The 22,763-nt window shown below is 53.1% G+C and overlaps 1 protein-coding gene across 1 annotated transcript in view; it reads right to left on the bottom strand.

Moving 5' to 3' along the window:
• Positions 1-222: 222 nt before the first annotated feature.
• Positions 223-22,763, bottom strand: part of RRP12 (ribosomal RNA processing 12 homolog) — a 30,058-nt gene continuing 7,517 nt past the window's right edge. The window contains exons 9-34 of the mRNA XM_030334752.1: positions 22,215-22,313; positions 21,472-21,563; positions 19,695-19,806; positions 19,358-19,455; positions 17,784-17,898; positions 15,675-15,817; positions 15,317-15,438; positions 14,364-14,428; positions 14,112-14,274; positions 13,511-13,665; positions 13,180-13,247; positions 12,523-12,616; positions 11,777-11,935; positions 11,563-11,643; positions 11,240-11,345; positions 10,941-11,048; positions 10,281-10,438; positions 8,597-8,688; positions 8,247-8,408; positions 7,950-8,125; positions 7,583-7,717; positions 4,857-4,906; positions 3,299-3,371; positions 1,489-1,556; positions 1,109-1,191; positions 223-749 (exon numbers count right to left, since the gene is read on the bottom strand). Coding sequence (XP_030190612.1) covers positions 647-749; positions 1,109-1,191; positions 1,489-1,556; positions 3,299-3,371; positions 4,857-4,906; positions 7,583-7,717; positions 7,950-8,125; positions 8,247-8,408; positions 8,597-8,688; positions 10,281-10,438; positions 10,941-11,048; positions 11,240-11,345; positions 11,563-11,643; positions 11,777-11,935; positions 12,523-12,616; positions 13,180-13,247; positions 13,511-13,665; positions 14,112-14,274; positions 14,364-14,428; positions 15,317-15,438; positions 15,675-15,817; positions 17,784-17,898; positions 19,358-19,455; positions 19,695-19,806; positions 21,472-21,563; positions 22,215-22,313 — 2,880 coding nt within the window. The 3' untranslated portion in view covers positions 223-646. The remainder of the gene's footprint in view (positions 750-1,108; positions 1,192-1,488; positions 1,557-3,298; positions 3,372-4,856; positions 4,907-7,582; positions 7,718-7,949; positions 8,126-8,246; positions 8,409-8,596; positions 8,689-10,280; positions 10,439-10,940; positions 11,049-11,239; positions 11,346-11,562; positions 11,644-11,776; positions 11,936-12,522; positions 12,617-13,179; positions 13,248-13,510; positions 13,666-14,111; positions 14,275-14,363; positions 14,429-15,316; positions 15,439-15,674; positions 15,818-17,783; positions 17,899-19,357; positions 19,456-19,694; positions 19,807-21,471; positions 21,564-22,214; positions 22,314-22,763) is intronic.

Here is a 22,763-nt window from a genome sequence, read left to right as displayed (position 1 = left end):
TCACTGCCCCTCCTGCCCCTCCAAATGTCACTCTCTGACTGAGACACTAAGTGAAGTCAGGGAAACCTCCTGACATAGGTGGGCAAGTTCTAAGGCCTGACCTAGGGCTACCTGCTATGCCTTAGACTGGATGCTGGGACTGGAAAAGAAGAGGTCAAGCCACTGCTGCCAGTAACTGGACACAGCTCTTGTCCATGGAGGGGCAGGTGATAAAACACAGTGTTTCTAGGGAAAACGCATGGCGGTCCATGTTTATTCTACATCCGATCACAGCAAATCTTCCACACCCAGACCACAGCCAGGCTAAGTGCCATGTGGCTATAAGCGGCTAGAAGAAACAGGAAACCGTCTGCTCTGGTGCACATGGCTGCTCTGGGCAGAAAGCACAGCTGCCTCATTGGCCGATTCACAAGCAGCGAGGCCACATTCCCATCTCCAGGCCTTAGGGACATCTCTAAAGGGTGGCTCCTGTTTGGAGCTTCCAAAATCCTGGGTGCCTCTCTGGAAGCCAAGCCCTGTCCAGCAAGTCATTCCGAGTCCAGGCTCTGCCAGAACCTTCAGTATCTGGAGCTGATGTCAAAGCAGCCTGGAAGCTGCAGAGAGACCTTACGCTGGGTCCCAGGGCAGCTCTGGGGGCCTCGAGGCTTTAGGGCCGACGATCCTTTCTGCGGAGTTTGTGTCCCACCTGGGACCCTCGCTGGGCAGCTTTCACCAGGCCTTTAAACTGGCCCTGCAGCTTCACCTTCTTCCTGCAGGAACAAGGAACAGAGGGTCACATCTCCCTGAAGACAGGTGGTCTCTCTTCCCATAATGCTGACCAATGGCTCCCCCAGCATTAGCGGGAACTGGGGAGAAAGGGTGCTGCCTGGCAGTGGGCAGCACGTGCTCTGGGCACAGGTGCTTTCCTGCTTACAAGAGCAGTTCAAGTCAATAACGCATGTGGGCACCAACTACATGAAGGTGCACATTAGAAAGCAAAAATTAAAAAAAAACTGGAAGACACTGGAGCAATTAAGTTGAGAGTTTATTGAGAATAAGGCCCTCCCCTCTTTGGAGCACTGAGCTCCCCACCCCCACTGCCCCAGCCAGACCCCGCACAATACTGTACCTTCGGTTGAGCTTAGGTCTGTTGAGGGGGATGTAGGCGTAGGGGTCGAGCCGACCTTTCTTCTTCACGTCACCCTTTGCTTTCTGCTCAGCCAGAGAGAGAGAGAGTCAACTAGGAGTACAGGGTTCCCCTTCCTCCCTGCCCCTGACTTAACAGACCCCATGTCCTCCCCTTCACTCTGTGCCCTGGTGGCACCAAAGGGCTCCTGTAGTTCAGGAATGCCAACCAACAAAGGCATGGACTTTAAATGCTAACAAGACCTCAGTGTGTCCCTCGGTGTGGCCGGAGTCTGGTTCCACAAAGGTGGCTCTCCAGAAGGGTGATGGGCACAGCTACCCTCATCCTTTCCCAGAGGCTCTGTCCCTACCCATGGCTCTTACCTTGGCCTTGTATTCGGCCCCAGGTATAGCCTTCTTGGCCACAGGGCGATGGATACCAGAGCCTCCAGCTAGAGGGGGAACACAGAGACCATGACTCAGGCAAAGCCAGGGCAGCTTCCTCCTGGGAGAAGGCAGTGGGTACCTTGTCTTTACAGAGCCTCCAGGGAGCAGAGAAATCAAGGCTAGCAATGGCTCTGTCCCCTACCAACCAAGGACAAAGACCTTCCTCAAGAAGGGACTGTCTAGTGGCTTAACAGTTAAGACCAGTGGGCTCCTCAGGCTGACTTGAAGCCACACAGACCTACCAATGACCTCTGAGGACATACACCTTCTCCACTAACATGAACCACCCCAGTCTCCAAAGCTAAATCTGTTCCGTTTGTCCTAGGAGAAAAGAACACAGGCTTTGAAGTCAGACAGACCCAGGTTCGACTCCCTGATTTACCACTACCAGCTCTAACCTCAGCAAGTCTCTTAATTTCTGGATCTTTTAAGTTTGTCTATAAAATGAGGTACTTCAGGCTTGATCTCATTCAGGCTTCACAACGACACTGGGAAAGAAAGGCAGCTCCTGTCCCATTGTACAGACATGAAAACTGTGGTTACAGAAATCCAGGTGCTTCCAAGGTCACTTGTTATTTCCGGTCCGGATTTCAACACACTCATGGATGACTCAGGAGGACTCTTTTTAGATGAGCCAGATGAATCCCACTTTTTTTTTTTTTTTTTTTTTTTCCACAGATGAGAAACTAGAACCTCAGAGAGGCAGCAGGACTGGGCCAAGTTGGCCACAGAGCTAAGAGCCAGCAGTCTTGAACCCAGGCCTCCTCTACATCATCTGGTTCTGCACCACACCACCTCAGAGCAGAGTAGGTAAACTAGGCCCTGGCCTGTGGGGCCACAGAGTGGGAAGCCGTGAAGCTCTCCAGCTGGGTTAGGATGCCTTAAGGCTCTGAGAACATACCTGCTGCTGGAAATGGAGACCGTGCTTCTTTTTTTTTTTAATTTTTGAGAGCACGCGCACATACGATGTGTGAGCAGGGGAGAGGGGCAGAGGGAGAGAGAGAGAATCTCAAGCAGGCTCCACACTTAGCACGGAGCCTGATTCAGGGCTCGATCCCACGACCCTGGGATCATGACCTGAGCTGAAATCAAGAGTCGGATGTTTAACCGACTGAGCCGCCCAGGAGCCCCTGGGATTGGGGACTTTCTACAGGAGCCCCTGTACCTCCAGATATATAGCAGGGGTTCTGCTACAGGGGCTGCCCTCAGGGGAAGGAGGCAGAGGTGAGTAACAGAGGCCTCCCCTGGCATTTGGCAGCCACACTGGTGTCTTTAGCAGCTGCTGCAGGAAAAGGAACAGCTCAGGGGACCAGAGACAAATGTATAGGGGAATCCCCTGGGCAGGCCCACCACTGACCCTCCCAGCTGCCACCCTCAACACAGGCTGAAGTGGTCTCCCAAACCCAGCCTGACTCAGGGCTGGACAAGAGAGACAGACACCTCCCAGGAAAACAAGGGGTGGGCTGCAAGCCTCACAGAAGGCCTAAGTGGGTGGGACAGAGATGGGGCTCAGGGGCTCTCTAGAAGGGCTGGGGGTTCCATGCACAGATCCCCCAGACTCTTCTTCATCCCAAACATTCTCAGCCCCCAGACCAGTCTTGGGAGACAGATCAGCCAATCTTTGTTGGTGCTGACTTGACTACAATCGGGCCATGCCATGTAAACCTGTGGTTCTGCCTGCCACTGCCCTGTCTAATGCAGGGGACAGGGAACACAGTGTCCCAAGAGGGAAGAGTAGAAGTCTCACCTTGGTACTGAGGGGGCATCTCCAGCTCCTCATCATCAGCCTCTTTCTGATGCTTGAGCTTCTGATGTTTCTTCTATAACGTGGTGCACAAAATTCATTAACAAGGGTACACGATCATCCTCATTAATGTTCATAGTAAAAGCAACTGCAAACTATGCTAGCAGGAAAGGTCCTCTGCCAAGCACTCAATCCCCCACTTTCAGATGGGAACACCAAGGCTCAGAGAGGGTAAAGAACTATCCAAGATCACACAACTAGGCAGTGCAGAAGTAAGTTCCAGCCCAGGCTGTGACCACAATCTCATCTGCCTGCTTCACACAGAACTCCTGTCCCAGGGCAACAAGTACCTGTCTGGGAACCCCGACCTCAGCTTAGCTGGTGCAACGCTCCTACTCAGAGGAGGCTTCCTGCATCAGAGGCCTCTCAGACCCCCGGCTACCCTCTGACCCCATAACTAGGCTACCCTCTGACCCCATAACTATCTGATCTTTTATGTCTGATTTTCACCCAGGAATTCTACGTGGGTGCAATGCTCTGATAACCGGGTACCTCTTTGGCCCTGGCGGGAAGATGGGCATTTGGCCAGGGATAGGGCGTCGTGAATAGGACATTCACGAAAGCAGTAACTGGGGGAAAGATCATCAGGAACTATACTTGTGCACTTGCCGTGTCCAATCTCATCAAGCCAACCCAGTAATTCCACAAGATTCACAGGTGAGGAGCTGAGTTTGAGAGGTTAGGCTGACGCCGAAATGGGACCCCAGTACCTGCATCTGCACTGCTAATTTTGTATCCCCGCCTATGCAGCTGTCCTCCAATGGGGACACCCAGGAAGGCTGGATGGGCTGGCCAGGCCCCGAGAGGACGCGGAGGGAAGACGTTGCTCCTAGACACCCTCAGAAGTGCTGTTCACTGGGCTTGGGAAGGACGGTGAGGGGTTGGGCCCACATCACCCTGCTGGTTCAGGTGGGGCAGGTGAGAAGCTGCACTCCACCCTGGGAGATACCAAGGTTAAATTCTTGGGCTCAGGAGGCTGGAAGGCCATGGTTTAAATCCCATCTGCATCTAACAACCCCTGTGAACTTGGGCAGGATAAGCCTCCTCTGGAAACGGGGATAGAGTCCCGTCTCTTGTGAGGATTAGGTGAGATGACGCACGGGCCCCCTGGCACTCCTCAACGGCTCCCTGCAGGAACCTGCCCTTGGAACACATAGGCCAGCTGTTGCCTTTGCAGCCTGCCCAGCACATGCCCTCAGTAGAGACACACAGGGCTCTGTCTCTCTTCCTTCAGCTGGACAACTCCACCAACACGGAAGCATCAGGTGCCTGGGGCCCCCTCCCACGCCCCACAGAGCAGTCGGCCATTACACTGTGCCCTGTACATGCACACCACATCCTCTGGACCATCCGTTATGCACAGCTTCAAGGCACTCCTGTGCATTCAGGAAGCAGGGCAGGTGGGGGTGGGTGGGAGGTGGGCAGGGGAGAGATGGCTGAGAGCTGTCAGCCCAAGGCTTTGCCCTGAGGGCCCAGCACCCCCATCAGAGGAAGTACTCACACTCCTGACACCCGTGTCTTCCATCAGGTCAGCCATCTCTTCATCGTCCTCTGGAACCAAAAGAAAGTCCTGTGAGCACACAGGGAGCACCCCTGACTTCCCAAAGCCCACGCAAATTTCACCTTGCCTCCCCCTGGCTCAGCAGGCTGACGGACCTGACAACTCCAGAAAACTTGCATCTTTCTGTGGGAGACAAGACCCCTGAACACTGACTGCAACCTTATCTTTCCCATCCCAGGCCCCAGGGACAACAGCCCCTCAAGGAAGTCGTATTCCTACTCCTGAGACAAATACAGCTTTTTTTAAGACCCTAAGAAAGCCCTGGTTTTCCTGGGGAGTCACGCGCGCCCCAGCCCCACATACATTCTGCTCTGCCAAGAGGACAGCCTCATTCTCCTACTTGAGAATCCTTTTTGTTTTTTCGCTATACATGCTGAGCTCTGTGTGGGGATGAGCCAAAGAAGTACGAATCAAGAAAATGCACAGGCAACCAAAATAAAAATAGATCAAAAAGACTATCTCAAAATTTCAAAACTTCTGTGCATCAGGGGACACATCAACGGACTGAAAATGCACTCTACAGAATGCATGAGAGAATGGTTTTTCAAACCATACAGATAAAGGATTACACAGACTAGCAGACTACGTAAAGACCACCCACAAACTCAACAACACAAAAGAAACATCTCAATAAAAAAATGGGCAAAGTGCTTGCGTAGACAAAGGGAATTCTGAGACACGCTACAACATGGGTGAACCTTGCAGATATGCTGAGTAAAACACGCTAGTCACAGACAAATACTGAATCATTTCACTTACATGAGGTACCTAGATGCATATTCAAATTCAAATTATTACAGACAGATTCTGGAATGATGGTTGTCAGGGTCTGGGGTGGGGGCAATAGTTGTCGTTTAACGGGTAGAGACTTTCAGTTTAATAGGCGAAAATAGTTCTGGAGGTTGGCTGTACAACAATGTAAACGTACTAGTCCACTGCATGCTTTAAGATGGTTAATGTGGTAAGTTTTACATTATGTGTACTTTACACCACAATTTATTTTTTTATTTTTTTTAATCTTTATTTATTTTTGAGAGAGAGACAGCGTGTGAGCAGGGGAGGAGCAGAGAGAGAGGGAGACACTGAATCAGAAACAGGCTCCAGGCTCTGAGCTGTCAGGACAGAGCCCGACGCAGGGCTCTAACTCACGAACTGTGAGATCATGACCTGAGCCGAAGTCGGACACTTAACCAACTGAGCCACCTAGGTGCCCCCACCACAATTTCCTTAAAAAGCTATCGGTATACGTATTTTTAAAAGTACGAGACAAACCAGTTGGAAGGAAGACAAACTCAAGCGAAGTCAATCAACTAGCAAATAATGCCACGAGACAACATGGGACTAAGAGCCGCAGCCTGGGCAGTGGCCAAGCTTGCTGGGAGTGTTGGGGGACAGGGCCGGAAAGCTGGGGGCCAAGGAAAGGCCACATAAAAACCCTTGGGCTGGATCCTTAAGAGCAGAGAGGCAGATGGGGTGGCTTAGTCGGTTAAGTATCCGACTTCGGCTCAGATTGTAATCTCACAGTTCATGAGTTTCAAGCCCCACGTTGGGCTCTGTGCTGACAGCTCAGAGCCTGGAGTCTTTCGGATTCTGTGTCTCCCTCTCTCTCTCTCTGCCCCTCCCCCACTTGTGCTCTTTCAAAAATAAATAAACGTTAAGAAAAAAAAAAAAAAGTGGAGAGGCAGAAAGAGGGGGAGAGGTGTTCTCAGCACCAAGGACATACGGGCCAAGAAGGGAGCAAGAGCCTGGAAAGTACAAAGTGGCGAGAGGGGACAGTGGTGTGACCAGATCAGGAAACAGTGTAGTCACCGTTACACCAAGCATGTGCTTGACTGCTCTGGCTACCCATTTCATCTACAACCATCTGAAGTAGGTATTGGTATTAAGCCCATTTTGGCGTGAGGAAATTAAGGCACAGAGAGGTTAATAACTGTCCACAGTCACACAGCCGGTAAGCTGGGTGCAGGGGATGCAGTGAGAATATTGGTTAGGAGGTTGCAGTGAGTCAAGGGCCCAAGGATCATGGCAGTGGGAACCAAAAAAAAAAAAGAGGAAGGCAGATCAATTTTAAAGACTGAAGCTTTTTGATCTAATGGATGACATGGGGGAGAGGAAGCAGGAAAAATTAAATAGGACTCGGAGACTTCACACCACAGTGGCCCCTGGACAACAGGAGATCATGCAGTCAGGAAGGGGGCTGCCACCCCTAAACCTCTTAAGTCTGGCTCTACCTCTAAATGAGCTTCATGGTCTCAGCGAAGTTTGTATTAAAAAAAAAAAAAAAAAAAGAAAGAAAAAAAAAAAAAAGAAAAGGAGAAGAGGGAGAAGGAAAGATACAGAACAGTGGCCAAAAAAGTGCATCACACACAGTCAAGAGGAAGTACAGTGTTTTGAAAGTTCTGTTTGAATTATGTATGTATTGTATAGGTGGCTAGATTGCAACGTAAAGCTTTCTCAATGTGGTCAAAAAAGTTTGAGAAATTCAAAATGTTTGAGGAAGTTGTCTTAGATACAAGCCCCTCATTATCTGTATTTATCTACACTTCCCCAACCAGTGGTCATGGAATGAATGAGCAAATAAACAAATGAGTGAATGAACGACCAAGTGAGTGCAACACTGCCCACTCCAGAAGCAGCTGTGCCCCTAGAATGGATGGTGGTCCCACCTTTAGTGCCTTCCTCTTCCTCCATCTTGGTCGTGGCAGCATCGTCCTCCTCCTCCCGGATGATCAGGCGGCCATCGGCACTCACCTTGAAGCCGTGGTCCTTCTTCTTGCCCCGGCCGGGCCCAGGCTGGGTAGCTGGTGTGGCAGAGTCGAGCAGTGAGGAGGCAGAAGGCCAGTCTAAAACACCCACAGCCCCATCCAAACCAACAAGCCCAGGTCTGTGCCCCAGATGGGTGTCTGCAGCGCACTGATGCGCACACATGGCAGTGAGAGGTGCCCAGTGGGCTCTGTGGAAATCACCCTAACCCCTGACCTTGGCAAGGCAAGCGTATTTTCTCGACTCATGTGCCAGCCACTTTTTGCTTACCTAGGACTCGCTGGGCCACCTTAGGGTCCAGGAAGTTGAGGGGCTCATCCCCGCCACCCTCCTTCAGCCACGCCTGGCTTCTCTGTCGGGCCAGCTTCCGGCGCTCCTTGGCCTGGCCCCTTTCCTCCTCCTCCTCGGCATCCTCATCCTCCGAGTCGGCCAAAATCTCCTCGATGCTAAGTGCAGAGAAGTCCCAAGTCAGGGTGTCCCCAGGAGAGGCAGGGGTGGCTGGGCATGATCTGGGCAGGCTGCGGGTCGAGGGAGACCAGGTCCCCAGGACCCCACCACAGGCCTCACCTGTCACCTTTGCCCTGGGCAGGTTCCTCTCCTTCCTCCTCCTCCTCTTCCACAGCAGCCTGGTTCAGAGCACGGTGCCTCTTGGCTCGGGCCTCGGCTTTCCGAATGTTTACCAGGACTTTGTGGTACTCCTCGGGCAGCAGCCCCTTTACCAGCTCAAACCTGAGGGATGAGGGGCTGGTGAGGCGCACTGGCCAGAGAGTGCTACCCAGAGGAGGGTTCAGCCACAGCCCTTCCAGCCACGGGAAAGGGACTCAGTCCCCCAGCCCAGTCCCTTCTCTGCAGGCTCTCTGCTGGGATGGGAAGCCCCTCAACTCCTCCCCTGCTCCCCCTCAATCCAGAGCACAGACCCAAACTTGCGGATGAACTTGGTGAACAGGTTCCGAAGCTTCATGCGGAAGTGCCGCCGCATGTCGTCCGAGAGCTTCCCAATGGCTTCCATCTGGCGGGCAGAGCACTGAGGTTTTGGGGGCGCCCTCCACCCTGTCTGCCCTCTCACTACGGTGCAGACCAGGTACACAGGACCCACAGGCCCAGCTAAGGGGTGAGGGTCAGAGCAGCCCAGCCCACCCCTTGGTCCAATCGTGTTTCCACAACCTGGGCAGCTCTCCACCTTTCCCCTAAACCCTCCTTCATGACAATCCACGACCATCCTACCAAGGTTATAGCTTTAGAGACTTCTGAAAGTGGCGGGCACCTAACCTGCATTACCTCACTTAACCCTTAGAACCCCATGAGGCAGACACTATCATCATTTCTTACAGATGAAGAAACTGAGGCACAGAGAGTTAAGTGGCTGCTACATGGCCAGAGGCAGCAGTCGACCCAGGTCCAGGTCCAGGTCTATCTAATTCCATGGCCCATACTTTGTCCTAACACCACCAGGTTTCTCTTGAGCCCTGCATTGGTCTCGGGCCAGACTATTCTCACACGTTCATCGGGCCTGGCTGGGGCCCATGTGTGGGTGGCAGATCTCACTATCTGCAGTGTCTCTAGATGGGGCTGGAGGCGCAGGGCCCCATCGATCCTTTAAAAGGCCTTTATAAAGGTGTCTGGGAGGCTCGGTCTAAGGTCAAGCCTCTGACTCTTGATTTCAGCTCAGGTCATAGTCTTGTGGTTCGTGGGATCAAGCCCTTCTTTGGCCTCTGCCCTGACAGCATAGAACCTGGTTGGGATTCTCTCTCTCTCCCTCTCTCCCAAAATAAATAAATATTAAAAAAAAGAAGGGAAGGGGAGGGGAGGGGAGGGGAGGGAAGGGAAGGAAAGCTCTTATCAATTCTTGGAACCCTAAGACAGACTACTCCTCTAGCGCTTCTCATCTTTGGATCTTTGGTCCCCAGCTGGGCTGCAGGCCAGGGAGGGCACAGGCAAGGTACCTTGACCCAAGCCCAGATACGAAGACAAAAGGCAAGAGGGACCCAGAGGTCTGATGTGACCCAACCCAGCTGGAAGTGAAAAACCGATACAGTGGAGGTGGCGGGCCGACAGTATGGAGGACAGACCCAGCAGGCGACACACCCTGTGCCCAGCTGAGGGCTCTTCAGGCCCTTCTGCAGCCCAGCAGGGGTGTCCAGAGGAGCTTCCTCAAGCTCAGAAGGTCAAAATGCAAAAGGGGAAAAAGAAAGCAAGATGTGGCCCTGCTGGGGGAGAGCCCCGAGGGTCAGTCCTGAGCTTTGGGTTCTGGTCCCAGGACTGCTCTCACCAACACTGTGACCTGGGGAAATCTCTGGCCTGTTTCTCCATCTGTAAAACAAAGGGTGGCCCTGCCCATGGACCCTTGCCCCGCAGTGCCCTTGCTTCTGTGGAGGGGAAGAGGGGTCACAAGAGGCAGCCTGGGCACCACGCACCTTCCTCACCCCCACCGGGTGGGCATTACCCTACCGGTCCTTTCCAGAGCTCCTGCATGACCTTCTGTGAGACAAGACCACGTACAGCTAGACAAATGTTTGGAACCTGCTGGCCTCAGTGCTCATGGGTCCATGCTGGCAGGCCAGAGGCCATGTTGCCACCCGCCGGGGCCAGGGGGCCACTTACCACCAGCTGCACATGCTTGGCCAGGTGTGCCACATCCATGACAACTACCGCCACCTTGATGAAGCCCAGTGCCGATTTGACCACATCACGGGTACGGGAAGCCAGGAGCAGGCACACATTCTCCAGCAGCTGCTCTACTGTGTTGGTTCCCATGAGACCTGGGGTCACCAAAGGGCCACCGTCAGAGACACCCAAAACCCCATCCAGACGCAACACTCCCGGCCGGTCACATGCAGAGGAGCTAACATCTGTGGGACTTCTGTGTGCCCAGCACGATCCTAGTCACTCTCCCTAGAGTACAGCCATCCTGTGAGAAGGTAGTTTTTCTCCCCCACTTTAGAGATAAGAAACAGAAGTTCTAAAAGGTTCATAAACTTGCTCAAGGTCTGGCACGGTTGGTAAGAGGCGGAACCAGGACTGACACCTGGGCATGAGACTCGAGCTCCTCCGATCCACCCTGACAGTGGCATGCAGGTGGGCAGGGAAGATGACACGGGCAGTGGAGGAGACAAGAAGCAGCCAGGCTTGCTTTTGGTTCTTCTTCCCTCCCCCGAGGAAGGAAGGTGGTAGCTCTCCCATTCTGGTAGTGACCCTGTCCTGACCTTCTGGGCATCCTCCTACCCCAAGGGCTCCCCAGGCCTTCAAGGAAGCAGCATTCACCTTTAAACTCAAACAGGAGGTGGGTCAGGGCCAGGATGCTGCAACTGACCATGGTCACAGCGCCCACGAGGCCAGGGTACACCAGGACGAGGTAGCGTTGCAGGGCCTCTGGAAGGCGAGATAAGGATAATCACATCCGGGCACAGCACTCTGCATGCTGCACGCTGGGCCCCTCAGGGAAGGGATTCTGGCCAGAGAGGAGCAGCCTGCCCAGGTCCGCAGCCAGTGGTTTGAAGGGGTGCCTCCCAGAGGCCCGTGAGCCAAGCACCCATCCCGGCCCTGGGTCATCCACGCCTTACCTTCTTTGTTTGGGCCAAACCGGAGGAAAGCATGGCCCATCTCCACCAGCAGGGCAAAAGCATTCTTCCGAGCACCCACCGACACCTCCTTGGTACACAGGATCACCTGCCCAGACAACCCCTTGAGCATGCGCTCTGGAGCCGGCCACCATGGGCTTGGTTGGTGGCCTGAAGCAGAAAGGGGCAGGGGGGCACCCAAGCTCACAGGCGGAGAACTGAGGCCACCCCAACCCCAGTACTGTTCTCCCCTGATCCTGACAGGTCTTCAGAAGCCAACTCCAAGGAACTCCTCAAAACACACACACCCCTCCTGCACCCCTCACCTCCGGGACAAGGGCAGCGATGAACTCCTCATGCTCAGCTGAGAGTTTCTTCACGATATGTATGAGGCACTTTAAACGGGGCTGTGGGGCAGGGGGGAACAAAAGTCAGGACCCCTCAATCCCACCTGTGCCCCCAAAGGCCCCTCTAAGGTGGTCCTCTCCTGGTGTCACCCATCGTCCTGTGGGCAGAGCGCGGCTGCCCTGGAGGCCTCACCCTCTTGGCAGGCGAGGTAGTGCTCCGCAGCGAGTCCAGCAGGGTCTTCTTCAGATCGTCCAGGTGGCTCTCCACGAAGCGGGCCCCAGGGCCCTGGGGGCTCGCACATACCTCCTCCAGCACTCGGTAGGCCTTTTTCTGTATCCCATGGGCCTTGCTCTGGGAGGGTGTATGGTGGTCAGGGATGGGTGAGCAAGGGAGGTTGGGGGTCCCGACCCACCCCATCCACACACACACACATATACACGCCACTGTGCAACTACAGTCACAGAGCAGCCACCATTAACTGTGACCAGCACTGGGGAAATTCAGAACCTGAGCCCACCTCTGGAGCTCAAGAGGTCTGAGGAGAGGGCCGGCTGAGCATGGACGGTGAGAGGCTATGGGTCAGGCAGAGGACGCTGCAAGGACAGAAGCCACCCCAGCCTTCCAATCTGTTCCACTCACTGGCCTCAAGTAATGCTCATCCAGCAGGGAGAACTTGCAATGCCCAGAATGTACCAAGGCCCGTGTGCCCGCTCGCCTTTCCAGCTGCAGCGCTCTCTTCTCCCCTTCTTGCCCTAACTCCTTGCTATTGCAAAGGAGCAGTTATTCCCCCTAGGACACCTCTCCTGAGCTGAGGTGGCCCTGCCCTGGACTTCTGTATCTGCCTGTATGGTCCAGACGAGAAGACAGGTCCTGCCTTTCCAAAGAGCCCCCACTTCCCCCAAGTGTGGTCATGTGCAACTCCAGCCTGCACGTCTCACCTCTAGGTAGGGCCGGATGGTAGAGTACAGCTTGCTGATGGCAGCTTCCTCTGCATGAGGAGCCAAGGCCACAACCAGGTCCAAGACAGACAATCTGCTCAGGGCAAGAGACGAAGGATGGGTTTAGAAGGGCTGGAGAAGGGCATAGACTATCAGTGTCTTACACCTACTGGGAGCAGAGGAGGTGGGAGAAGTCAGAGTGAGGACAAAAAGGGGTCCTGAAGGAGCCCGTGAGCAATCACCACAGCTCGCACCGAATCAGCACCCGTAAGGTACCAGATGCTGTTCCAGGTGCTTTATGTGTCTTAAAGTCTTCAGTCCTCACAGCAACCCTGTTGGAGGCACTATTATCATGGTCAATTCACAGATGAGGACACAGAGGGCACGGAGTAGGTAAGTAACCTGTCCAAGGTCACTTAGCTTCTAAGCAGTGGAGCTGGGATTTGAACCTGGGCAATGTGTCACCAGGGTCCTTATCCTTCCCTAGGAGGCTATACTGCCCCTCCAGGAAGGAGGAGCCAGATAGGTCTCACGGTAGAGCTGGGACATTCAATAACTCAAGACTTTCCTAAATAATTCCAGAGAGAATCTACAGGGCTTCTGCTAGACATACCCTCTGGCTCCCTGGGCTGCCTCAACTCAAGTGGGGCATTTTACCTGGTGAAGTCAGAGCTAGCAGAGTCCAGCACCTTCTCACTGGCTTTTTCCAGGAAGCTGTTCACCAACTGGCACCCCCAAGGGGATGAAGAGGAGGGAGGGGGTGAAGAGAGAAATAAAGAGCAGGAGCAGGTCACAGAACTGCATTCTCTTCTCTTCTCCAACCCTGCCCCCCTCCACTCAGAAGCCTTGACCCAGCCACCGCTGGTATCTGGTGGCCTGTCTCGCAGGTGGCAGAGGCCCAAACGAGCCCTGTGGGTGAGGCCCTTCCACCACCCCCATCCCAGCCCTCACTCACCCGACAGCTCCTCCCTCTCCTCCACCAGCTCACCTGAGGGTCTGTAATGGTGAGGTACGTTTTCACGGTTTCCAACACAGCCCGGCGAGGGGCTGGGGTGTCCCCGGCTGCCACAGGCTGCCCATACAGGTTGAAGAGGATTGGCAGAAAGTTCTTGGCAAAACGGCTCACCTCCGCACGGTCAGCCTCTGACAGGAGGACCAAAGTTTGCATGCAAGTGGCAGGAGTCAAGCCTGCCCCAAAGGGGCTGCTGAGGCTACAGCCCAGAGGCATCCTTTTGGAGGACCCGTGACAGGACCTGGACCCTACGGATTTGGGGCTTCTCCAGGACAAAAGGTGCCACCATGCTCTATGTTCCTCCATGGCTCCTCTGTCCTGTGCATCAGCCAAGAGCCAGCGACCCACTAAAGCCCTTAACACCAACTGGACAACACCCAGCAGATGTCAGCACAGTGGCAGTAGAGGGAAAAGGAACAGCTTTCAGCGTGTTACTAACTCTTTGGGTCCCCAGCAGAAGCCCCATGTCCTTGCAGAGGATTCACTATGGCTCAGGCAGTGAGGTAGAGGAGGCCAGGGGACCTGGGCCATTGCAACCATTCCCCTACTAGCCCCAAACCCCAGAGCCCATACATACCCCCCTCACAGCCCTTGGTGATGAGGGTGCGCAGGGCCTGGCACACAGTGACCCTCAGGTCTGGGCGCTCACTGATGGCGGTGCCCAATGTCCGCGCCAGCCCTTTGAAGGAGGCGGCCACGTCCGTAGGCCTTGTGCAGAACCCAGGCAAGAGGGTCCAGATCTGGGGAGGGGGGATGGTAAAGGACAGTGACGCCCAGCAACTCAGGCCCCTGCACCATCCAACCCTCATCCCCCTGGCTGACCCCTCACCTGCCACTGGAGCGTATCATAGATCTTGGACTCCACCGTCCTGCCTGCCTGGGCCAGGTCCATAGCTGCAGTGTGACACAAGGACACAGTGGGACCTTGGGCAAACTTTGCGCCAGCAGGCCTCATTTTTATCAAAAGCGAAAGTCCAATAATGAAAACATGAATCTGGGTGATTCCTCCCTCCCCACAAATTGAAATACCATAAAATAGGAAATGGATGTCTCCTGATAATCTTACTCCCCCAGTGATAGTCATCACTTCTTCTGACTTTTTTATATTTCTTTAAACACATACATGCTTTTAAAAGCATAATAAACAGGACTGTATTATATATATATATGTTCTGAAACCCAGTTTACCTTGACAAGGTTTCTAAGCGGTAGGCTGTAGAATAGGTATGTATGTGACTTTTTTATTTAATCTGCACGTGGCAATTATCGCCCTGATTTTACTCATGAGGAGCAAACCCAGAAGAATTAAATCAACTTGCCCAAAGTCACCCAGCCATAGCGTGGCTAAGCTGAGATCTGAATCTAATCTTTCAACTCACCATCTACTAAACATGCCCGTTCCCACACAAGGTTTCCCTTTCCTCACAAAGACCGCGCCATGGCCCATAGTGGGACTAAATTCACCAGAACCCTGCTGAGGGACACGTATGTTGTGTCAGATTTCTACTAGGAACAGCCCTGCATATATATAAATCGGTGTGCACTTCTCTAATTATTTCCTTAGCAAGAGAAGGAGCCATTGTGAGCCTGCCACAGGGAACATACCTGGCCAGGCCTCAAAGCAAAGTGAGGGACAGCCTCCTTAGGCAGGCCCTCAAGCACTGGCTGGCCACTTGCTTGGCAGAGGGATGCTGCCCAGTGTCCCAGGGCTGGGGGTGCTGGACAAGGAGCCCTTCCTGGCTCCTTCCAGTCAAGGCTCTAGGACTCAGGTGGGGCCCATACCTTTGCTCTTCAGGGTGGTAGCCAGGGGCAGGAAATAGGTGGTGAAGAAACCAAGTCGTGTTTCCTGGACGTGGTCCCGGATGACAGGCAGCAGCCAGCTCCTCGGGAAATCTAGATTCTCTCTGGGAGGACATAGAAAAGGGTCAGTGAGGAGGAGGTGACATCCCAGAAGGCAGCATGCCCAGCAGCACGTCACCTGCTGAGCCAAGGAGCAGCCCAAGCCCTGCCGTGGCCTCTCTGGCTGACCCCCAAGTGATACACACAGACTTCACCCCCGAGAGTGAACACCCTGCTGGAGAAGAATGAGCTGGCTGAATACCCCAGGGCCCCGTAGAAAGCCAGACAGGATCACACTTACTCAGAGCCATCAATTTCCAAAGGCACAGCCTCTAAAACCACCTCGGGTCCCATGCTGGCCACTGCAGCCCCCACTGCCTGATCCAGAGCTGCCGTGTGAGGGAAGTGGGGGGAGAGGCGCAGGTCACATAGGGACTGGAGGCACTGGAGCCAAAAGACGAGAAAATATACATCAAGGCATGCTCACAGAACAGGCACCCATAGTTCAGTCTGGGCCAAAGTCTCTAAGAGGATGAGGTCGGGAGCATGGGCCCAGGTTAAGCTCTAGGTCAGAGATCACAAACCAACAACCAAATTTAACCTGTTGAGAAGTCTGACCTTTCCCCAAACCCCAAGATTTTAAAATATTCTGTATTCTTGGGGCGCCTGGGTGGCTCCGTTAGTTAAGCATCCGGCTCTTAATTTCGGCTCAGGTCATGATCCCAGGTTCGTGGTATCGAGCCCTGTGTTGTGCTCTGAACTGAGCACAGAGGTGCTTAAGACTCTCTGTCTCTCGCCCCCTGCTCCTCTCCCTCACTGGCTCTCTCTCTAAAATTAAAAAAAAAAAAAAAAAAAGAAAAATTCTGGGGTGCCTGGGTGGCTCAGTTGGTTAAGTGTCTGACTCTTGGTTTCAGCTCAGGTCAGGATCTCACAGTTCATGAGTCTGAGCTCTGCATCAGGCTCTACACTGACAGTTTGGGGCCTGCTTGGGATTCTCTCTCTCTCTCTCTCTCTCTCTCTCTCTCTCTCTGCCATTCCCCTGCTCGCACATGCTCTTTCAAAAAAAAAAAAATTTCTGTATTTGTTAGTAACATATAAAAATCAGACTTCATGTACAAATGTAGATTTTCAGTTTATCTTGAAAAATGGTAAACATTAAAAAAAATTTTTTTAAGTGGGGGTGGGGGGCGCCTAGGTGGCTCAGTTGGTTAAGTGTCTGACTTCAGCTCAGGTCATGATGTCATGGTCCGTGGGTTCGAGCTCCACGTGAGGCTCTGCTGTCAGCTCACAGCCTGGAGCCTACTTCAGATTCTGTGTCTCCTTCTCTCTCTGCTCTACCCCACTCATGCTCTGTCTCTCTCTCTCTTTCTTTCTCTCAAAAAATAAAATAAAATAGGGGTGCCTGGGTGGCTCAGTTGGTTAAGCGTCCGACTTTAGCTCAGGTCACGATCTCATGGTTCATGAGTTCAAGCCCTGCGTCAGGCTCTGTGCAGACAGCTCGGAGACTGGAACCTGCTTCAGACTCTGTGTCTCCCTCTCTCTCTGCCTCTACCCTGCTCATACTCTGTCTCTCTCTCTGTCTAAAATAAACATTAAAAGAAATTAAAAATAAATAAAATAAACATTAAAAATTTTTTTTAAAAGAATAAAAAAGAAAGAAAAATGGAAACTCTGGCAAAGGCAAAAAGGCAGACCTACATGTGACAATTAGCAAATTAGCAGACGCTGAGGGGTGGTTGCCCTTCAAGACAGAGCTGTGCCCTCTGGCCCCCCAGAGCCTCCCAGGGCCTCACTTGTAGGAAGTCATGTTTGCCAACCTGATCTATCAGGAGCCAGGCTTCTTGAGGAAGCCCCTGCCATCCCAGGGTGGCTCCTTTCTTCCAACCAGCAATGGTGGGAGTCGGTGCAGGCCCCGTGAGGCCAGGAGCTGCTGCTAAGGAGCCTGGGGCCTGACCTGAGGCCCCTACCCTCTCCTGGAGCTGGAGAGGATCCCTGGGGGAATCCCTTATCCTTAAGTGGTTTACTCTGAGCTGTAATAACCTCTCTGGGACCTAAGGCTGCTTAAAACACTATAATCCTTGTAATAGAAAATTTAGAGAATTAAAAACAAAAAGATAGTGGGTAGGGGTGAGAGAGTCATACTGCTTCCCTCCTCAAAGCCATCCACTCAAACCAGCACTAGTGAGCAGCTCCTGACAGGAGGCTGGGGGAGGTCCTACCCCTCTGTTTCCCCCATGTTGACTCGGTCACCTTCCTGAAGACACAGTACTAGGCACCTGCTGTGGGCGTCATCGGGAGTGTAAAGTGGGGTAAAGTGCAGAGGTGCTAGACACAGGACCTCTCTGGGAGCCTGCAGTCCGACAGCCCAGTCACCACCTCGTGTCCTGGCCCCAGCGGCTCCCCAGCTCACCTTCTTCATCACAGGATGAGCCTGCCTCCCACACGCCTGGAAGAAGACACACAGCAGCTGCAAGACAGAGCTCCATGCCGCGTGGAATTTGTACGTCAGGCCTTCCTCCACTGCCCTGCCAAGGAAGCAGGCAGTCAGGGCCAAGTCTGTGCTCACTTGGGCCCCAACCAAGAAGTCAATGGCTGACACCAGGGGCTACAGACCACCGGCTGGCTAGTAAGGGTGGAGCTCCAGGAAAGGCCAAGGGGGAAAACTAGCATCTATGAAGCAGTCCCCGTGCTGAGTTTCATTCATGTAATCCTACTGCTTAAAGAAACTCTGTGAGGGGCACCTGGGTGGCTCAGTCGGTTGAGCATCTGGCTTCGGCTCAGGTCATGATCTCGCAGTCTGTGAGTTCGAGCCCCGCATCGGGCTCTGTGCTGACAACTCAGAGCCTGGAGCCTGCTTCGGATTCTGTGTCCCCCTCTCTCTCTGCCCCTCCTCCACTCATGCTCTCTCAGAAATAAACAAAAAAAAATAAAAAAATAAAAAAAAAAAGAAACTCTGTGAGGTACATTAGTTCTTCCATCTTCATGTGGGGAAACTGAGGCTCAGAGAGATGAAATAAGCTTCCAGGGTTACTCCGCCAGTGGCCATACTGGGCCTCCAAAGCCCATGCTCCGTCACCGTCTCATGCTTTCCCAGTCTGACCCAAGGTGGGATGCCAGGGGAGGAACAGATGGTCTGGGCACACTGGGGAGAGCTGCACCAGGCTGGCTCTATCTCCCAGTCTAGGGTCCTGGAGATTTTAGGAAAGAATGGCCTTTTTGGGGGGGGGGGGGGGGGGGTGAGCTACAGGTTGGGGTGGTTCTATTTCTGGGTTTTCCTGGAACCTCATCACAGATGCATCCACAGGCAACAGGCCTATTTCCTCACAGGTAGCACGACCCAAAGCATCACACCCTAGAGCTGAGCAGACAGACTCAGAGGAGACACCCAGGACTCTAGCCGCTTTCCCAGGACCACGTGGTGCTCCGAGGCTCCTCACTGCCCACAGGGAGGGTGAGGACAGTCAGTGGCCATGTCTCTGAATGGCTCCTCTCGCAGGTGTGGAGGGCAGCAGGGCGTGTGAATAAGAGTGGGCTCTGTGTCAGGCTGCCACTGCCTAGTTGGGTGACCTCAGCTGGCCCACCTGTAAACTGAGGGTCAGTACAGATCTCCCAGTACCACAGGGGCTACCGGTAGTTTTTATTAACTGAGCGCTTAACTATGTGCCAGATACAGTTCCGAGAACTTTCCACACACTCCCTCATTTAATCATCACCTCCATTCGTAAGCTTTGATGAGGATCCTGAGGTATCTAGACTCGGAGGATCCTGAGGTGTCTACACATTGCCCTGGATGACTGGCCCAGAGTCCACACTCATGAGCACCACATCACGGTCCCTAGAACGTGGCCAGGGCTCAAATCCACAGCAGCCGCTCTGGCACTGCACACATGCCCACAGCAAGTGACAAGTGGAACACCTGTCATTACACAGAACTTTCTACAAGGAACACCTTAGTCCCTCCTAACACGGATGCTACGTTCTCACCTGAACATCTTGGCAACATACTGGGCAGGGCCTGAGGCCGAAGAAGTCACAGAGCCAATGCTGGCCATGTGGGGAGCGACACATTCCTTCAGGATCTCCTGCAAAAAGAGGCCACAGCTGTTTGACCCAAAGCAGCCTCCAGTGCTCCTGAGCCCTCCCAGATGACTGCTTTAGGACGCTTCTAGGCCGATATCCTGCCCACCCCCCCCACCCCCTGCCGAGAAGCTCCCCTCCAGGACGCAGCTGGAGGTCTAGGGTGAGCTCTGGGAGAGACAGGGCAGCCAGCAGAATCTTCTGCACTCCCTGCTTCCCCCACTAAAGCTGGGGCTGGGGGTACCTGAAGGCTCTGAGAGGCAGCCGTCACCACCTGTGAGTGTGGGGAGAGGAGGCAGGTGGTCGCAGTTCCAAAAAAGCGAGGGAGGTGGCCCAGCCCCAGGTCCCGCTGCAGTCTGTCAACACAAAAGGCTTCTGTGGAGCCTGGCCCTGGGCCTCAAGGCCCAGAAGCCCAGGTCCAGTGACAGTCACTGATCTGCAGGGTTCTACAGGGTCCTTTTAGTGGGCAATTTTAAAAAGTGCTGTCATTCAAGTAATAGCCGCATGTGGTGAAAAACTCAAATAGGTCTTCAGAGTATAAAATAAAAAGCATGCTTCCATTATCACAACTTTCTTTTGGACTGACCTTCAGATGCACTTCCCAGAGGAATATCAAGGTTAGGTTTCTCAAATACTCTTCCAGAAGTTGTCATACGTATACAAACATATAAAGCAATGACATGTGCTAACATCTACCTACCACTTTTCATATGCCAAGCGCGGATATAACACACATTCGTTCACTTAATCTTTGCAACCACTGAGATTAATTCCCATTACCATTCCCGTTTTATAAGTAAGGAAACTAAGGCACAGAAAAATCAAGTAACTTGCCCAAGGCCACTCCGCTAGTGAGAGAGGGGCGTCAGGATTCACATCCTGCTAAGTCTTGCTCCAGAGTGTGCAGAGTCCTACCATCCACCCCGTTCTTGATGTGTCTTAGGGGTCTTTCTATGTCAGCATGCGCATATCTACTTTGGTAATTTCTAACGGCTGCATAGTATTTCACTGTATAGTGAACAGTCCCCTCGGGGGGCACATTTTGGTTATTTCTTGGTTTCTAGGGTTGTCATTACCTATAGCATTATAACAAATAGCCTGGGAAGTATATCGTGGCACAACTGTGGGAGGCCTCCTGGTAAGATTAATATGGAGAAGTGGACTGTAAAGCTATTTTGCTACTTTCCAGAATTTCCAGGTAAAAGATGGATGGTGTGGGAAAAGGACGTGGGCTGGAGACCTGCCTTTGCTCCTCAGGAGCAGCGTGACTAGCTACCTCACAGTGCTTCTGCGTCAGCCTCATGAGACAGGCTAAGCCCTTCCTCCCAGGGTGGCTGTGATGGGTGACAGGAAGCAAGGATGCCAAGCACTCAGCATGGTGCCTGAGAGCGAGCAGGAGATGGGAACCCCTCAGTGGACAGGGGACAGACATAGCATGGTGAAGACACTCCACCAGGACTCAGGGAGCCTTGTTCCAGGTAAAACGCAAGTCACCAACTGATACACTTATTTTCTCTCCTTATTCTGGAACAGTGGAGTGTCGAGTAGCTACTATGAAGTGGCCAAGCTCAAATATATCTTAACAGACACACAGCAGAAACTGGGTCTGCAGGACCATGAACCCCAGAGGAGGGGACCATTAACCCAGGTGGGGACAGGGGTGAAGCCACAGAAAGTGGACAAGATCGTGTGAGAAGGAAACCAGCTACACAGGACTCAGGGGCTGACAAGAACCAGGATGGAACTCGGGCACTCCCGGCACCCTAGTGTGGTGCTCTCAGCCATCTTGTTGCCCCTCAGAGCTCGCTCGTAACTGCTCGGGGAGGAAAGCACTGGCTCTAGCTGACACAGGCCACACCATCCTGCCCTGTGCCTCGCAACCACAAGAGCTGGTCTGTAGCATACTCAACAAGGAGATGCCGCCATCCCTCTCCAGCTCCTGGCTCACATCCCTCCCATCTGTACTGCAGAGCAGGTAGCCTAGCTGGAGGTCCTAGGACACCCCTCCACCGCACCCCTACCTGACCAGGTTGATGTGGGCTTTTTCCATGACCGTAAGCCAGGCCAGCAAGGGTTGTAAGTCATTCTCGCTGGGAACATAGTCATATAAGGCCTAGAGATGGGACGGGGAATAAGCAGATGACTGAGCAAGTGTGTTAACAGCAGCCTAATGACAATGACCCCTTCCCATCCCCACACACTAGCACGTCCCAGTGACAGGCCTGCACACGTGGCCCTAGAACTCACAGCCCCCTTAGCTTTCCCAGGTCCTGCCTTTCTGGACTCCATGAAGCCCTTCCAGTTCTGCTCCTATGAGATCAAAGTCTCTAGAAGCAGTTGAGTAAAACTTGGGTCACACAACCTTATGGATCTCACAAAAGCCCCAGAGCCCTTCTCTGGAAAAGTGCATGGGCAAATAATGCACATTTTGCAAATAATTTGGGGGGTGTTTATGCCCTCCTTCCTCAAATCCATACAGGGATCCCTAAGTTTGAGAGCTTCTGTTCAAGGTGTGGGTTATACCACGACACAATACTGAAATAGTTTATTAAGTAAGTGAAGAGTCAGGGCCCACAGCTCCTGTGGACACTGATGTGGCTTTGGTGGCCAGTCTCCTGGATGCCTGCCTCCTGTCTGCTCATCTACTGGCCTCCTCCTCTGGGGCAGCCCATCCAGCCCACTCAACCTCACTCTGTAGACAAGTAACGTCTCCCCCATTCCCCACGCCCCAGCATTGCAATGCCCCTCCACCATCAGGCCTCACCGTGATGATCTGGGCGTTGAGCTCTGCTGACAGGGTGCCCAGGCCGGGCTTGGCGTGGAAGAGGCTATGAAAGGCCTGCATGGCACAGGCTGTCACCAGCTGGAGAGGACACGTAGGCTTAGTGGGGAACCGCAAAGCCCATGGCTGCCCTGGGCTCCTCAACCTCCTACTCTAGAAGCTGGGCTGGAGGGAGACCCAGGGCCCTGACCTCGAGCATGCCCCCCACACCTGCACACTCAGAGGACTGTCACTTCAGGAAGGCGTGGCAACCACTGAAAATTTTGAAATAATTTAAACAAAGTTAACAGAGAAACATAAAATATTTTTAACATAATAGGCTACAAAAGCAGACTATAAGTGGTGTACACACTATAATTTATGCCTGTATTTTCATGTTTTTATCTGTGTTGGTTTATCCAAAAAAAAAGTCTGAAAGGATACACAGCAAGTTGTTCTGAATGAGTTTTTCCTTTTAAACAATGATCGTGTGATTTATGTGACGCAAACTTTAAAACACACGTGCGAACAAATGCTACAAGAGGATACGTA

This window comes from Lynx canadensis, chromosome D2 (genome assembly GCF_007474595.2).
Source record: "Lynx canadensis isolate LIC74 chromosome D2, mLynCan4.pri.v2, whole genome shotgun sequence".
Taxonomy (NCBI): domain Eukaryota; kingdom Metazoa; phylum Chordata; class Mammalia; order Carnivora; family Felidae; genus Lynx; species Lynx canadensis.
This window is presented reverse-complemented; position numbering and strand designations above follow the sequence as displayed.